At 29.4% G+C, this 19600-nt stretch overlaps 1 protein-coding gene and 1 long non-coding RNA gene across 3 annotated transcripts in view; both read right to left on the reverse strand.

Annotated features, from left to right (window-relative positions):
* LOC112715446 (uncharacterized) overlaps window positions 1-19600 on the reverse strand; it is a 177343-nt gene that overhangs the window by 25680 nt on the left and 132063 nt on the right. The window lies entirely within an intron of this gene.
* On the reverse strand, window positions 15902-19072 carry LOC112715448 (replication protein A 70 kDa DNA-binding subunit A). 2 transcript variants are annotated; one of them, XM_072204020.1, is made up of 9 exons: window positions 17889-19072; window positions 17692-17788; window positions 17470-17591; window positions 17299-17383; window positions 17065-17197; window positions 16778-16932; window positions 16532-16661; window positions 16225-16419; window positions 15903-16118 (listed from the first exon to the last, which is right to left on the reverse strand). In XM_072204020.1, the coding sequence occupies exons 1-9, from the start codon at window positions 18073-18075 to the stop codon at window positions 16065-16067; spliced, it is 1158 nt and encodes a 385-aa protein (XP_072060121.1). In that variant the 5' UTR covers window positions 18076-19072; the 3' UTR covers window positions 15903-16064. The 2 variants fall into 2 exon arrangements, with proteins under 2 accessions (XP_072060120.1, XP_072060121.1); XM_072204019.1 differs by having other exon boundaries at window positions 15902-16419.

A 19600-nucleotide genomic window follows, 5' to 3' on the forward strand; every position in this document is an offset into this window, starting at 1 on the left:
CGCTAACAACACTTTAAAAGAATATTAATAGATGAATGAATTCTATTAATAATTCAAAAGTAGGTAAACATTACATCAAAAGAACAATATACATTTAAAAAGTGTAAAAGAATAACATAAACATATAAAAATAAATTAATATAAAATAGAAATATCTTACGAGGCTATGACGTAACAATTTATTATATATGCACAATTTGGTCTTAGTATTCACCAAAGATCGGTAAATATTTTTTATCAATCTCCTTTAAAAGAAAAAAAAATCAAACTCCAATATTAACAAGTATTAGTAATTAACTATATTGGAAGAAAGCAGCAGGAAACATTGTTATATATGGAGTTACTTTGTAATTTTTTGTAGATTTTTTCTTCACCACTTTACGAAATGTCGTTCTTTTAATTGTGAAAATATGTCAAAGTTAAAAATAGGGAATGGCCAATAACGTTTATTAATATGATATTCATAAATTAAAACGACTTTAATAAATATTAAATTATATGATGATAACATTAATTACGATTTTAATAAAAATTAAAATATACAGTACAATCCTAGTAATTAATATATTAATATGATTTTTATGTAGGATGGCATAGTATTCACACATGGGAGAGGCAAAAACCAGAAGGGATATTCCTGCATGCAATGAAATTAAAAATTTAAGATTAAAAAAATAGTAAATATATTTGATGAAGAGCTTAGTTACCAAATAATAAATGGAAAAAAATTGAAGATTTGTATAGACTTGCCAATAATTCCTACAGCAAAGATCAAGGTGGTCATGAAGAAAGAAGAAATGTGTACGAATGAAACAATGAAAGCTTAGATAAAAAGTTGTATGTTAATTGACTTAATTCTATTTGATGGTATGGTACAATGTTAAAGCTTTGAAGGCTCCAACATATTTATGTTATATCCATCGGATAATTGGAAGCAACTTGGTAATTTTTAATTTAGTGAAAGGACAAGCAACTTGGATAAATTTGATTCTCTATTATACACATTTTATAATTTGTCTTCACTTAAATCACCGCCGACCCTGATTTTTTTTCCTTTTTTCCTTGAATATATATATATCGACTTTGATTTTACGTATACTAGCAGAGCAACCCGTGCATTCGCACGGCAACATATATTATTGTTTAGATTTAGAAAGAAAAAAACTAAATCTTTTTATTTTTAAGTTATTACCACAAAAAAAACTAAATCTTTCCATGTCTAAATATTATTAAGCTATAATATTATTAAAAAACAATCTTTTGTTTGAATTTTATTTTTATTATCCATGTAAAAATTATTTCTGGTCACAAATCAAACATTGAGTACATAATTATTAAAGAGAAGTCGCTGATATCTATTAAAAAACAAAGTTAGTACAAAATTATCAGAGAGAAGTGGTTAACCTCTATTATGAGACAAAGTTTGTCAAAAAGTTCAAACAATTTTAGAACATTACACAATTAATCAAAATAGACCACATACTTTAACCACTGCATTCATCTATGTACTCGTTAAAATGACAATTCAAAGATTTTCCAAACATAAAGATCTAACTGAGGCATAATGATCCTAGGGTTGTGTCTTCAACTTTATCTAAGTCATTTGAAATTTTGATGTTACAGTAATTGTTGTCTTCATCAAGTTGAAAGAATTGAATGAATTAATACAATAAAAATCATATGATTTATTTTACCAATTTAAATAAGATACCTTGTGTTTTATTCTTCACTACTTAATGCTCCATTCTTGAATTATGACAAATTCTGCATATGTTCAAGACCGAATGAGGAGATGCTACTGCTGAAGTCTTCTTTTGAACACTCCAAAACTGCATTAAATCTACTCCACCATCCAAAAGGAATTTCAATAATTTATTTAATCAAAACTTCTTCTCCGTTTTCGTTAGGTATTTTGACTCATAGAAAGAAACCCCTTTGAAGATTTGGTAAAAAAGTGATACAATGAATCTGGGCCCAAATGTAACAAAGGTAATTAAAAAAAAGTTAAAGACAATTACAAATACACCCCTCAATATGAAAAATTAACGCTGCACAAAAGTATAGTGCAATAACTACATCAAATTCAAGTTTAAATAATGAACTAAACATTATAATTTTAGTGATGAGTTATAAGAGAAGATATAAATAAATATAAATTAATTCCATATTATAATTTAAATCTATCTATAATCTTAAAAATACTTTAATACTGGAATTCTATTTTTGATTCAAAATGAATAAAAAAGAAAAAGAAAAAGCGCTAATACAAAGCTATCCTAATTCTGGACTCAAACAAAAACATGATTAACCTGTTACATGAATTAAATATTATTAAAGTCTTATTACTGATGTATATACTATTAAAAAATTGAAGAATAAATTAAAAGTGAAGACATAATGACTGAAATAGCATAATATTAACTTCAAATATAGAAACCCATACAAAAGAAGATGAAACAACAGTTAAACATAAAGCATTACAAAGTTCACAACATATTACTAATATTCTACACCAGTTTGAGAAAACTCTTAAACACTAACATCTTCATCATTGCATAATAGCAAGAAAGATACTTGAGTACAATACATGTAACACGAACAAAATGCAAGACTCTTTCCAATTCTTCACTTCAATGCCAGATATTGGACTCTGATTGACGTTGGATACACAATTTGAAAGCATCTTGAAGTTGATTTATAGTTGTAACAGAAGAAAATTCATGTGCCAAATTTACCTCGCTGGTAGTAGAATTGACCTCTTGGTTAACAGAAAATTCACAAGGCTACAAAAAATCACAAAATACAAAACACTCATCAGAGTAAGAACAAAAGAAATAAAAAATTATCAATAAAGGCTAATGAATACTAAAGGAAATCACTTTAAAGTAAATGATTTAATAGTATAATTTAATGCAAACCTTTTGTTGCATATTAACTGTAGCCTCTGTTGTGCAACCAAAATCTATGGAGTATTGCTGCATAAATGAACCGAAAGAAAAAGAAAAATTAATAATACACTGATAAATAATTAAATACAACACCATGAGACACAAGAATTGAGTTTTGAAACCGAGAGTGAATGAAGAATTAGCTAAACCTTATCATATAATTTCTGATTTCGTAGTTGGAATGAATCAGCTATTAACCTTCCTGAGGTTGAAGGTCTAACAACTTTGGCACCATGAACAGAATCCGATAATTCAATTTGAAAACTACTTGACTGGAATAAAACATGAATGAATTTCAAAAATTTAAATAAGATTAACAGAGGACAATAATATAATTGCAATAAAGAATGAGAACATAATTAAATTTAAAAACACAAGATAGAATATGAGCAAAATGTTATCATTGCAACCAAACCTTTTTATCATGCATTGGAGAAGCACGTTCAAAGAGATTGACCAATGAAACATCATCACAAATACGATGCACTATATACACAGTTGTGTTATACTCATAACCAACAGGTCTAGGATCTATCATTAAAACCATCTTCTTCCCAATTAAACAGTCAGACATGGTTGGCGGGACTCTATGCTCATAAATAGTCTATATAATTCAAAGAAAAATACAGAAAAAGTAAGCCACAAAAAACAATTTAACCAGTAAGAATGAGATGGAGAAATAAATAATAAGGGTAAGATTTCTATGCACGAGGAAATCCAGCAAAAACAATAAAAAGAATAAACAAACCTCTTTGAAATTTGATTTTTCATTCAACAAATCACCACAATCTTTCTTGATAATATGCCTAACTTCACGATCATGCAAAATGAATACATTGCTACCACTTGCATGAGAAATCACCACCTTTAACCGATAGCTTTTTAAAAAATTCAAAAGAAAAGAAACATTATTGAAATAACTAAAAACCTATGCAGAACGATGAATTTCGCAAATAAAAAAAGTAATCACAGTTAATTTTGTTAATATAATAAGAATGCAACCAATTTTTTTTTAAAACCTTGGAATAGCGTCAACACACTCAAGCTGACACATACTACAAAAAAATTGTCCATTCTGTGGATAAATAACTGCACCACAAAGACATGAAGAATACCACCATTTTTGCTCCTTTAACACAGATGTGATCTTTCCAAGTACTAAGCAGAAAACATCCTACATGGATTTTTTTTGTAAGTCAAATAAGTAATAAGGCAATATCAAAAGGAAGAAAATAGAGAATGAAAAAGAATCCAAAATGGAGAAAAAAAAAACTATTTTCCAGAAAGTTTCGTATGAAAATTAAACTTAATTTGATCCTAAAAATATAAAAAAAACTAAAATATAATTACATACTGGCTCTGGAGTAGAACAATAGTAACGCACAGCAAAATGATCAAGCAGCATGTCATCAACATTGCAAGCATGAATAAAAGCATCGCATGCAATTCGACTTTTATATTTTTCAACTTCTGCATAGTGATGATAATCTTCACATATGGGAGTATAGATAGGTGCTTGAATACCACTCTACATTATAAATCAAAATGTTATACTCAATAGATGAATATAACCTTGAATAACAACTAAGTTCAGTTTGGAAAAGTGAAAAAATTAATATATATAAAAGATGTGCTATAAAATCAACAAAACCATTTAAACATACATTTATATTTGGATCAAGCTTCAACTCAACATGTGGTAGATTTTCATTCAAGATTGAAATAACTTTGAATGTCCCAGTGTATGGCTCGTTGCTTACTTTTTTGCAGTCAATTTTGAAAATCAACTCTTTCCCAATAAAAAGATCAAAAAAGGTAGGATACAATGCATAACTGAAATCCTGGAATGTTTTTAGAAAAAGAGTTAACAAATAAATGTTAAATGAGAACAAAGACAGAAATAATATTTAAAAACAAAATGAATCTAAATCACATTGAGTTCTTTCTCATGATCCATCAATGCAGAAGAACATGTCTTTCCAAACAATTTAGTTGCAGCAGAATCCATAAGAACAAAGACAGCAGTTGCATTTCTATCTTCAACAACAATCCTAACTCTATACCTGTAAAGATAAATTTTTAAAAATAAAAAAATATCACTAATATAAGAGAAAAAAAAGAAGTTTGAATTGATAATAGAAAATCAAATCAACGAAGAAAGAAATAATATATTTTAACTTCTAAAAATAATTACTTTGCAATAGCATTGTCAACATCTCTGTCACAAACTTGACAATGGAAAACATTATCCACTTGATCAAGACTATGTCCACAAACACATGAAAACAGCCACCAATTAGCACCACCAAAGATTTCTTTTACTTTAACTACAACAAAGAATAAACCATCCTGCAAATAATGAAAACCACAAAAAAAACCTTTTAAGTTTGCAAAGAACTTACATTCATTTAAAAAGATTGCATTAACATTATATGGTGCATACAGAAGAATAAAATATGACCTCAGTATTCTCTTGAATCACTTGAATTGTGCGAATGCATCTCCAATTCAAGGAATCATCATCAATGTTTGAAACTAAAGAACCATGCTCATTCTTTGTAAACATATTAAAATGACAACTTGCTACATTCATTCTGCAAATATAAAAAATTAAGAGACAATTACAAATTTTCAAATATCTAAAAAGACCAAACGAAAATTCATAAAAAATAATTATGCTTACAACTAACCTTTCAAGAAAATGCACAGTTTCTTGCAAATCAGGGTTGATAAGGATATTTGATATATTTAATACATTTTGCAAAGAAACTCGATCTGAATAATACATAACGCAATAAAATATATCGGTAAAGACCAAAATGAAAGGTAAAAAAAAGCACAACATTAGATTGTTAATTTCTGATAATTGCATGATTTAAAAATAGAAAAATTAAATGGAATTCCAAACCTCCATAAACTTTGATTTTAAAAGATTGCAGAATAATTATAGGAGGTCTCTGAAATTTAGTTAGCATAGAAAACTCCAAACATTCACAACTTTTTCCAAACACATTGCACTGAATCTTCTTCCTATAAACATGAAATTCAAAGGCATTACAATTAACATATTAAAATAACATTAAAAAATAAAATAGTTAAAAGTTTAGATCTCATGATAAAATACCCATCAGCATAAAGCTCCAAGATGACAACTTTAATCATTTTTCCACAATAATTAATTTCTTTATCCGGACGCACACCAGTGATAACTCCAACAAAATCTAGAAAAAATATTAAAAAAAAACAAATATATTATAAATAGACTAACCATTTGAGAAAGAATAAAACTTTCATTGCTAAAAAAACAGATTACAATTAGTTAGAAATACAAAAATCCTAATCTAATTACATACCTATTAAATAGTCAGAGTCACCTCTTTTTTCTAGTATTTCAGATATTGGACAGAAACTGAAACCATCATTTAAAGCTGAAAAAGGAACTCCTGGGGTGATAGTAGTTTCTTCTTGAAATAGCAACTTGAAACGATGTTGAGTTACCCTGTTGGACCCAATATTTGGAACAATAGAAAAATTTGTCATGATGTAAACGCTTCCCTGATCTAACACATCAACGACATCCGATATGAAACATTATTTGATGATAGCTTCAATCTTATCCAGCTGTTTTAACAAATAAAAAGCGTGAAAAAAATTAAACACACTCAATGGTGTTTAAAAGTTGAAAGAAACCAAACAATTTTTTTTCCATGAATATGGAAAAAAAAGCTGTGAAATTGCTGTAAAAATAAAAATTAAAAGATAATATTACAACTCACATTCTGGTCCATCAGTATAAGGTGCAGCAACCCGTCATCATTTTCTTTTAATACTGAGTTTCCATCAAACCAAAGTCTAACAACTTTCACTCTCAACCTCCATGTTTCTCTCCAAGGCGTAATGCACTTGATTGGATCAAATAAAGTATGCATCTTCTTTAATGTTCTCTCACAATGCTGAAGAAGTGAAATAAAAATGAAGAGCAAAGCAGAGATGAACATAAGTTGGCAATTTTCTCCCTCTCTTGTTACATATATATAAAGCTTCTGCTATAAGTTTGCTTAGGGTATGACAAGACTTGACTTTCCCTTCTTGGGAAAGAACAAAAAACTTCAAGTATAATTCACCCACTAACCTGCAAAAAATACCAACTCTATATGTCATAATAAAAAAAATTATTTTGACAAATTAAATAAAAAGTTAACAAAAAAAACTGGTATGTTAACGCCTTTTTTTTCAAGCAAGAACTAACTTGAAGAAATTAAATTGAAAATAAAAAAGTTAATAACAAAAATAAATTATAAAAGAAACTATTTGCTTAACAACTTTAAAAAAATTAAATCAAGAATAAATATAAGAAATGATCAGCCACAAGATAAAATCCTTTAAAATGAAAGAACTTATATGCCAAATAATATACTTTTGTATCGCTATTGATTGGTGAAGAATCACACGCGAAAGCTTTTTGTTAGTTCTCTCACTGACTAACCTGCAAAAAATACCAACTCTACATGTCATATTGATAGTTAATTAAAAAAATTATTTTGACAAATTAAAGAAAAGATTAAAAAAAATTGGTTCACTAAAATTTTATTTTTATTTTCAAGATAGAACTAAACTGAAAAAACTGAATTGAAAATTATTAGTTAATAATAAAAATAAAGTATATAACTTAGTATATTAAAGAGTCCAATAATACTTAATATTTTGGACCCTCATTTCTTATATTAAAATAGAAAAGTGCATGAAATATATAATTTAAGAATTATAAAATTTAATAAGTATTCATATATTATAATCTATAACAAATAAATAAACATACCAAAAATTTTGTTGAAAACTTCTGTAAACACTATATTTTCAGTCAAGTCGTCTTCAGGTCTATTTTCATCACATAAGAGTATCTTCAATCCCTTTTTATACTTAACACGTGATATAGCAACATACAATTGACCATGAGAAAACACAGGACGACGTAAGAATAACCCAACGGTTGATAAAGTTTGTCCTTGACTTTTGTTAATTGTCATAGCAAAGCAAAGCAATAAAGGAAACTGCCGACGTTGAAACTTAAAAGGTAACCCAGAATCACTTGGAATCAAATTCATTCGAGAAATGAAAACTCTATCACCGACGTTACTTCCATAAACAATATCTGCAGTAATTACATTTCTTCTAAGGCTATGCACAATAAGTCGAGTTCCATTACATAAACCACCTGCTGGATTAATATTTCTCAATAAAATAACAGGAGCACCTACTTTCAACTTTAGAGAATGATTTGGCAATCCTGAACATTTTATTTGATTTAGAAACTCAACATTAATCCAATTAAGATCAATGTCAACATTAGCATCGGTACCACATATACAATCTGAGCTCAAATACTCTTTCATCTCACCTGGTAGTAAATTCACAATATGATCATTGATCTCCTCAACAATTTCAATAGTTGCAGCGAGAATAGCCCTATCTTGAAAATATGTTGAATTATTCAAATTTTCAGAAAGATTAGGATATATGACTGAAACAATATCAATAATTGGATCATCAATGATAGGAATTAACAATTCTGAAGCAATTTTAACAAAGACTCTATCATCAATCCTTGTACCACATTTACCTTCTCCAACTTGAAGAATCCACTCTGAGAATAATCTTAATTCATCCATGTCTGAATTTTGAGCTGCACTTTCTAAACGCATATTCCTAGTTAAATTAAAAACTTCACAATGCTTCCATAAATATGAAGAATTAATTGAAGCCATAACAATCTCAGCACGAGAGGCTTTTGGTATAACGGGTAAAACTTGTCTGAAATCACCTCCTAAAACAATAACTTTACCTCCAAAAGGCAAGTTTTGATTAGAAATAGAAGTAACTTTCATCAGATCTCGAAATGTTCTATCAACAGCCTCAAAAGCTAACTTGTTTGTCATTAGAGCTTCATCCCAAATGATTAGATCTGCTTGACGAATTAAATCTGCCTTTTGCGAATTAACTCTAATTCTACAAACAGATTCTTCATTCAATTCAATAGGAATATTAAACATTGAATGTGCAGTTTTTCCACCCGGCAGCAACAAAGAAGCAATACCACTTGAAGCAACATTGATAACAATTTTTCTCTCAGATCGCAACTTAGTTGACAATGTTTTATAGAGAAAAGTTTTACCTGTTCCACCAAAACCATATACAAAGAAGAAACCATGTTCTTTGTTGAGAACACAACTAATAATGGCATGGTATATACTCTCTTGTTCAGCTGTAAGTTGAGCAAAATAATCATCATGCTGAGCCAACGTCTCTGATACATCATATTGCATTTCACGCACAACCATAGAATTAGAAAAAGCAGAAATCAGATCCACATTAGGTAGCGGCATCCCAGCATAATCTTTCAAAGATTTGCCATTATTTTGCAAAAGTTTCTCGATCTCAATCAAACAAAAGGTTTGTAACTCCTCAAGTGTCATTGTTAACGTTATTAGAAAAAAGAAAAAACTAAAAGTTACAAAAACAAAGAAATAGTTCCAATGAGAAATTATGTTGTTTAACATGTATGAAAATAATTGAAACAAATAAAGTAAATTCGTTTCTTTTAAAAAATACCTGGATATTGTAGCTGAATCCTTCTATGATAAAGAATGTCATCAGATAAATACACCAAGTTTGATTCCAAACAGATAAAGGTCTACTAATTGAAGCTGACAATAATAATGTTACAAATAATCGTCTGAGTTGCAAGCCTGTTCCTAACAGAGCAGCTTCTTTAATAGCTTCAACAAACTCATTATCATCAGTCAACAATCCTAATGCAGAACATGCTTCTTGAAATGTATCATAAGTAGTCCCATTAACTGTTCTAATGCTCTTAAAGCTAGTACACCCTCTTTGTACATTTAATAACAAACGCATATAAAACAATTCACCCGCAGTTGGGGGAACAAAACTCAATCTACCGATTGAAAATCCCCTTTGTCTTGGTTTCCATTCCTTATTATCAACAATATAAACAAAATGCCGTGGGAACTCAACATATGTCAAATCTTTCCCTTCGGGATAGACCCTATTTTCTAACATCCAAGCTATAAACATGGTAACCAACTCCTTATTCCTCACAAGAATAGAACTTATAGTGTCACGATCATCAAAGATAATATGTTGCTGGTTTGGCAAATGGAAAGTTAACCTTTGAACAGATGGCCATCTATGATGAATATCATATGCAAAAATTCTTCATACAGACTCACACAGAGATAGATATCGACAATCAAAATACTCTTTAATTTCATCAAGAACACGAGTATTTTGGTTCCCAACATGAACATTGCTAACTGTGGCTGTAACACGATCAGGACCTTTGTTGACATATTTGAATAAATATTTAATCACATTTGACTTATTGCAAAACTCCAAATTGATGTGAGCACGATACTTCATTAAAAGCAAAGGATTATAAGGGACAACAAATCTATTATCAATCTGAACACCATAAGCTTCATATGTAACACCAAGATCACGACGTCTGTAAATAGGATAACCTTCTTCATCAAAAGAAGTTTGTTCACTAAACCTCTTTGGATAAAATTTAGAACACCTACCATCACGCATACACGGAGAATTAAACCTAAGTTGACCACAAGGACCATGAATCATAAATTTTGTTACCACATCATAAAGCTGAGGATATCTTGTAGGATTAGGAAGCTCAGCACATATAAGTTCATCTATTATCTCAGTTGATTGTAATCTTGACCTTCCATCAAGCCAAAGTACAATATGCGCATGTGGTAGTCCCCTCTTTTGGAATTCAATCGTATACATACCTAAATTAAAATGATAAACCAAAATTTGTAAACAACATTCACAACTAAAGTTTTTAAAAATAATGTAAGTAACATTTACGCACATGCATTAAGTGGCTCAAAGAAAACACCATCTTTTAAATCAGTGAGTAAACACTTCAATTTTGCATGGAAAACTCGACACGAAATATCCGGACGATCAGCAATAGGAATACCATCAATACTTGTATATCTTTGAAATTCAGGCCAATTTGGATTGCAAGTCATTGTCATAAATAAATCCGGATAACCAAAATGCTTACAAATAGCCATTGCATCTTGACAATTGTTAAACATGTATCTTTTGCCACCAGTGAAAGAAGAAGGTAAAATAACTCTTGTACCTATTGATGAAGCTTCAATATCACCACGCTGCATAGCTTCTTCAATTCCGTTTAAAAATTCTCCGCGAATAGTATTTTGTTTTTGCCTTATCTCATAAAGCCTTTGTGACTCAACCATAGAGAAACTATCAACAATAAATTGTTGGAACAACCTTCTAGATTTGTGAATAATACTTTCTTCTATCTCTCTCATTTGCAAACGAAAACATATAAACTCACGCAATGAAACTTTTGTCCTTCTACCACGAATATTGATATTCTGAACACCTCTATAAGGTATGTTCTTTTCGAAACCATCTTCACCATAAGGAAAAAGTAAAGGATATTGCAATGGCCAATATAAAGGGTGAGTTTCATAAATTCGTCTCAATTGACCATCTACAGATCGAAGGATTATATCCCTTCCTTGATCAGAACTATCAAAATCACCAACTATTAAAGCAGCTATTTCATCACATGATGGAAAATTATAGACTCTCCAATCAGATCTCCTTTGACAAAATAATCTAAGAGAGTAAACTTCTGAAGGATGATACTCATGGAATTCTCGAACTCTTTGAAATGACTTTGCAATAACATTATGTTCATCAATCATTTGCAGCAATCGAACAATTAATTCTGTATCTATATCAAATGTATGACTGGCATAAAAAGAACATAAGAATCATAACAACACACATACATCTTAATTTTTTTAAAATTCAAAGTTTAAATAAAAATTAACACATACCTAAAAATACTTTGCCGATTAGTAACCTCGTGTGCCGTGTCATAAACATATAGTTGTGCAAACTTAGGCTTTTCGCCAGCATTAGGCAGCAAACTACCAATTCTGTGATAATTTTGTCCAGTCACAATAAACTGTGGCGGACCACTCCCATCATTGATAGAATTAAGAATTTTACCCCCAAATGAGGTGAAAGCGAACATACTGTTGTATGAACGTATATTCTTTTGGAAATGTCGGCTTTTGGCATCAATACCGTTAATTAGTTCAACTAATAAATCAGGTGCTCGCTCCAAAAACGGTAATTGAACTTTACCTTTAGCACAGCAAATTGTAAAAACAGGTTGCTCTTGTCTTGAATCTTTCTCTAGTCGTTCTAAATACCAAAAAGAAGCTCCACACATGGAACATGTGCAATCACAATCTCCAATATCAAGACAATCTAAAGAACCAATGTATGATGTAAGATTGGTTTATTTAAAAAAAGTTAAACTTAAAAAAAGTAAAAATGTCATACTAAAGCACTTACTACTTGTTATTATTACCCTTTATACTAAAAAAAACTGCTTTTAAACAAAATTTACATTTAATAATTTTTAAAAATATAGTTAAATAGTTAGAAGTTATTACTGTAACTTTATTTGCAAGAAGAAGTATATATTTCTTTGCTAAAAAAGCTGTTTTAGAAAAGAAATTATCTAAAAAAATTTTATATTTTTCTAAAAGATATATTAAAGAAGAATTTGTTTTAAACAACTTATGATATAAGATTGGTTTATTTTTTTAAAAAAAATTAAGAGTCTAAAACACTTGTTGCTTGTTATAATTACCTAAAAAAAACTGCCATTGAAAAAAAATTTACATTTACCCATTTTTAAGAGTACATAACTTCTAAAAAAACTTCATATATTTTCCTAAAAGATATATTAAAGAAGAATTATTTTTAAAACAATTTAGATATAAGACTGGTTTATTAAAAAAAATTAAAAAGAGTAATTAAAAATATAAGACTAAAACACTTGTTGCTTGTTATGATTACCCCTTATGCTTAAAAAAGTTGCTTTTAAAACTTTGTTTGCAAGAAAAACTTTTTCTTTCTTAAAAAAGTTGGTTTAAAAAAGAAATTCTCGAAATAGTTAGAAGTTGTAACTATAACTTTGTTTTTTAAGAGCCAAACTATAACTTTGTTTTTTAAGAGCCAATGAGTAATAGCTCAAATGGCATAGTCTCTCCATACTCAAATAAGATGTTGCAGGTTCGAGTCTCCTATCTTTGATAAAAAAAAAAACTTTATTTTTTAAGAAAAACTTTGTCTTTCATAAAAAGGTTGTTTTTGAAAAGAAATTCTCTAGAAAACTCCTTATATTTTCCTGAAAGATATATTAAAAAAGAATTTTTTTAAAATGATTTATGATGTAAGACTGGTTTAATTTTTTCTTTTAAAAAAAGAAAAATTTTAAAAAGAATAAAAATATTAGACTAAAATACTTGCTACTTGTTATGATTACACTTTATGCCTTAAAAAATGCTTTTAAAAGAATTCCGTTTAAAATTTTAAAAATATAATTAAATAGTTAGAAGTTGTTACTATAACTTTATTTTTAAGAAAAAAAATTTTCTCCTTAAAAAGGTTGTTTTAGAAAAAAAATTCTGTTGTAAAACTTCTTATATTTTTCCAAAAGATATATTAAAGTAAATTTTTTTAACCAATTTATTATGTAAGACTAGTTTATTTAAGAAAAAAAAAACTTAAAAAAGGTTAAAAATGTAAAACTAAAACACTTGCTGCTTGTTATGATTATCCTTTATGCTAAGAAAAGCTGCTTTTAAAAAATAGTTTACATTTAATAATTTTTAAAAATATAATTGAATAGCTAGAAGTTGTTATTATAACTTTGTTTGCAAGAAAAATTATTCTTTCTTAAAAAGTTGGTTTAATAAAAAAATTATCTAAAAAAACATATATTTTTTTAAAAAATATATTAAAAAAGATTTTTTTTAAACAACTTAAGAGATAAGACTGGGTTATTTAAAAAAAATAAAAAATTTAAAACACTTGCTACTTGTTATGATTACCCAAAAAAAGCTGCTTTAAAAAAAATTACATTGTTAAAATTTTTAAAAATATATAACTTTGTAAAAAACTACTTATATTTTTTTAGGAAATATATTAAAGGTGATTTTTTTAAAAAAAATATATTAAAAAAAATTTTGTAGACACTGTTGAAAAAGATGTTAAAAAAATAAATGGAAGAAAAGTTAGCTAGACTTATGTTAACATATGAATTAAAAATAATTTAAAGTTAACCATAATTAATTTAAAAAAAGGTTGAACCTAAGCATAACTTAAAAAGATGAAAAAATTGAATAACCTAACCTTGCATTTCACTTTGTGCAAATAATGGATGATCAGCAGCAACATCATCAACAGGTGAAATACTGATAGAAGGATCTAAAATATCTAGTAATTCCTCTATAATTTCAAACCAAACAAAAATGAAATCAAATCACACAAATCAACACTATAAAATTATTTATCATTTCTTATAATAATACCGTGAATAATATTGAATATAGTTATGACAACTAAATAATTTATCTATATTGAAGTAACAATAAAGTTAACCAATAAACAGGAGAATTACAAACAACATATATTCCATTAAAAGTAACACATTCTATGAAATAAACGTATAAACATTTACCATAATTAATTCCAGTAGCTTTATCTCCAAGTTTTCTTTTAGCAACTAAGAACGAACCAGCCATGGATAGAAGAAATAAATAGGAAATAAAAGTAAAACCAATCAACTTATATTAATAACTATGACCGACTCTAACCTAGTAAAAAGAAGGACAACACACCTCTTATATTCCCAGATTTCAATGCTTTCTTCCTTTTCAAAATGTTAATTCTTTTCAACCTCGAAGCCGCAGCATTGGAAGACATGATTTTAAAGGAAATAAAAGACAGCAACCTACAAAAAGACAGAATAACGCATCATTTTATACGTAATCGAGAAGACTGTTGAATCACACACACGCTTGCTCTGTATACTTATATACGTAACACAAAAAGGTTGAGATATAAATCAATAGGAACAAAAAATAGTATATAAGCACAAATACAAAAGGATAGTAGCAAATTTGCAATAGAAATGAAATATTCGATCAATTACAATACAATCAAATGAGACTATTACATTGAAATTTACTGTAACCATATGATACGTTGAATTAAAACACATGTTCAAAGACAATTATGGAGCATAACAACAACTAATCATGAACAACACAAATGAATAAAAGACAGCATACGAAAAATACAAAAGAATTAAGACTAATGAAGCTATTTCCTTCCATTAATATTATAAAATTCACTACACTTGCTTGCTTACGTTCACAAAAGTGACATTATAATTCCACACTCTGACTATAATCTATGTCCTTCTAAATACATGACAATATGTCCAATCTTTAGCAAAGTACATTTGAAATTAACACATACCCTTCCTAATTCAAAAAAGCATAACAATACTTACAACAGACCAACCAAAACACGAAAACATGAAGGGATAAGGTGTGACTCTCCTAACAGTTGGACATGTCTCAAAAAAAAAGGACACACTTCAAATATAAGTCAGCATGAGAAATATGAAATCTAATTCGGAATTTAAGTCATATAACCCTAATAAAGCTGCTAACTTCAGCTAAATGACTATCCATCCAAATTATCTTCAATCTTGATCATCTTTGATGAAGGACCAACAGTTTCCTCCAAGGCTTTTTGAAAATCTGATTCAAGGTTTCTCTTTACTTTGGAACGCACAACATCATTGCAAATAAAAGAAACATCAGTGTTGTCCGAATTATCCAGAAGATGAGATAGGAAGTCCTAGACAGATAAAAAAATATAAAACAACACAACCAATGAATAAAAAGAGAAAATGGAATGCAATAATAAATTGAATAAGAGATTTGATTCAATAGAAAATTTAGACTGTGTGACCTGAGTTTCTTCAACACCTGAGTTGAGCAATAAGCCAACTTCATCAGTAAAGACCTTATTCTCATCATTATCGCCAGAAACTTGAGGAACAACAGATTTCCTATTAGTGTCCATATCTATCGAAATGTCATCAAGACCAGGAACACTTTCATCCTTATCCAAGACTGAAAGCTTAACATCTTTTGAAGTAGGCTATGTATAAGAGGGTTCACCTATGTCCAAACCAATCCCAGGAACATGTGCATCCTTTGATAAAGAATGAAAGAAGAAACACTCAAGCAAGAGCAATGTAATAAAAAAATAAAAGAATCAAAGAATAAAGAAAAAGCAAAGAAGAATAAAAAAGAAGAACCTTGACAGGTGTCACTTCGTTCTCATTCTCAGCAAGCTCAAACATAGAAATAATAGTTGGGTCATCACATATCCTTTTTACACGAAAGGTTCCAAAGTATTTGTCTATACCAAGGGACTTGGTATCTACTTTTAGTATAACTTTTTTACCCTCTAAAGTTTTAAATGTAATAGGATAGCTATCTCCACACAGAACCTATAAGGATAAAATCAGAGAGGTCACCATCTACGTCATAATGAATAATATCATAAAAAATGATAACTATTTATAGCTCAACATTTAGATGGACGTAAAAAATTATACGTACAGTTGGCTCCTTTTGGACTTCATTAAAAAGGTCAGCACATGCTTTTTTAAGCAAATAAGCTGTTTCACGATCAAACAAAATGAATATGCCCTGTCCAGTATGATCAGAAACTGCTACTTTAAGTCTGAACCTATAACAATATCACGATAAAATAGAAAAATTAATAAAAAACCTTGTTAGAATTTAAGTAAACAAAAAGAGCAAGAAGTAATAATTTAAAAAGCTACAAGTTATGAAAATAGAAACCTTGGAATCACATTTGTCACATGATGCATGCAAAGATCACAGAAATAGACCCCAGACTCAGGATAAACTGCCTTTCCACACACACAAGTGGAATACCACCAACAGCCCTCTTCAACAATATCAGTGATAGTACCCATAATAACAAAACTCCCATCCTGCATACCATGCACAACAGAACACCACGTGAAGGAAAAAAATAATCTAATCGAGGAAAAAAATTAGTTAAAACCACCTTCAAGTATATTCAAACATAAGAGAGCAGAATGAAAAAAGTAAAAATTTATAACCTCTTTGTTATCATGTAATTGATCTATTGTGGATCGCCTAGTTAGGCGCATGAAGTCATCCTCCAATGAAACGGATTTTCCCTCATTCGCAATGAATAAAGGTTGAGTGCCATTAATTCCTTGTTCGACCATGCTAAGATTTAATAAATACTATTCAGTTTCACATCAACAGAATAAAATAAAAACAAAGAAAGGACCGCAACATAGAAATAATTTGGGAGGGATAACACAAACCTTTTTCGAAAATCAATAACTTCTGACAAATCAGGATTAAAGTAAATTTTTGTTGCTTTCATAACATTCTGGAGACCAGGTTGACCTATGGGTAATAAAAGAATGTCAACAGATCTAAAGATCAGGATAACATAACTGTACACATAATAAGATAACATTCAGTTATAACACCTCGAAAAAGTTTAATCTTAGCAAGTTGAACAATGACAACCGGTTGCTCAACATAACCAGAAGCAAGAAAATCATTTAACTGGTCCACGTACTCTCCAAATAATGCGCATCGCAGCATCATCCTACACATGAAAAAAAGGAAAACTCAGTAGAAGCTTTTTTCAGAATGGAATCCAATACAAATAAATATAGAAACAAAAACAAAGGATGAGAGCAACTTACTTTTGTGAAGAAAGTTCGACAACAACCATCTTAACCGTTTTACCATCCCTGTCATAGTTTTTCTCTTCCCCAACCAATGTCAAAAGACCAATTACATCTACATTGATATGTTAATAGGAGTAAAAAAGATGTAAGAAAGAATTTTCAGAAGAAAAGAAACTGAAGAAGTAACTGAAAGACACGAGGCCAAGACTCACCAACTAAATAGTCATGATCCTGACTCATTTGCAATATGTCTTCAAAGGGATATATAGAAAAACAAGACTTGGGTATTATATCATCAGGAATTGTTGTCACTGTTGTACGAAATAGAAAAATGAGTTTGAACTCATGCTTTGTAGCTCTATAAGAGCCTTGGTTTGAAACAACAGCAAAATAACTCATCTTATAACAACTGCCTTCAAGAAGATGATCTTTAAACTTGTGTATTAGTTGCTTCCTTACAGTGGCCTGGATTTTGGTAGACTATGAACATCCAAAAGAACAAAAACATACAACTCATCAAAAACGAAAACAAAAGCACAACAAAAAATATTGGAAAAATTAATAAGAAGAAACTGAGTATATGAACACAACAAATAAAAAAAAAGATCAACCGCTCACATTTTCATCAACCAGAATAAGTTCCATTGAATTTGGAACATCTGCATTACCAAAGCTAGGTACAGTCCAAGCCCTTAGTACCCTGACTTTGATCCTCCAGGCCTCACGTGGAGGAATGATCTTACTGATAGGATCAAAAGGAGGACTCATTGCAAACAATCAAATCTCAATATCACACTTACGAAAGGCAGAACAAACTCAACAAAGAACAAATAATAGAAAAGAGAGCAGAAAGTCAGAGAAGAGATGGGGGTTAGAGAATGATGTGCACAATATCGAAGAGAGGCAATAGCCTTTTATAGGCAAAAACTAAACAACAACTCAACATTTGAATTTAAAAATTTTGCGATAGTGGAGGAAAATCAGCATTGCTTACCATTTGAAATCTTCCTCATATCCAGGGATGATAACATCAACCACTCCACCCCTTCTCTCAAACATCAAATCAACCATCACCTTCACTCCCGTTCTCAACCTTACCTTTTATTAGTAGCTCTAGTTTTTAGTTTAGCTCTATAGGAAGAAAGAAAAGTAAAAAGATGAAAAGAACAAAGGAAGAGAATGTCGTAATCTATCTAAAAGAAGAATATATTGTAATATTATATACCAACTAACATGACATGAACAGCATTCCAACTGACATCAAGAAGAAAAAAAAAAGTAAAAATGCATACTACACATCACAATCTCCTACCTAAACTATGAAATCAGCTCCAGATTCAGAAACATCACTATTCATCAGAATTCAATTAAATGAATGAACATAAAATAAACCCTAAAATGGGACAAGTTCAGTATAATTATACATAAATAATTTAATAGTAAGAAGAAGATATAAATAAACAAATAATCAAATACATGTATTATGGTTCATTACAAAAACATGGATACAAACAATTAAATAGTAAGAAAAACAAAATCTTACTTTGAATTGATGAAAGTAATAAGATGACGGCTGTCACTATGTTGCCATGAGTCTCCATATCCAACAGCCACGCCAATTGTTTGCCCTAAGTAACATGTTTTGTATATAAATAATCAATTTAAGCTAAATGTTATCCTGAACCTTCTATTGGGCTTATAACAAGTGTTGGATACCCACAAAAAAATTTTGAAAAGTGGCCCAAAAATAAATACATTGAATACAGGTTCTCATTGACTAAGAATATACATTGAATTCTTTAACTTACTGAACCCCTTATATATTAGGTGAAGAATTAGTTTCAAGGTAATAGATAGAGTTGTAGCTCTCAAATCAAACAGTAGAATAGAAGCATGTGATTCATTCTTGCTTTTTATTTTTAGT

This window comes from Arachis hypogaea, chromosome 10 (assembly GCF_003086295.3).
Source record: "Arachis hypogaea cultivar Tifrunner chromosome 10, arahy.Tifrunner.gnm2.J5K5, whole genome shotgun sequence".
NCBI lineage: Eukaryota > Viridiplantae > Streptophyta > Magnoliopsida > Fabales > Fabaceae > Arachis > Arachis hypogaea.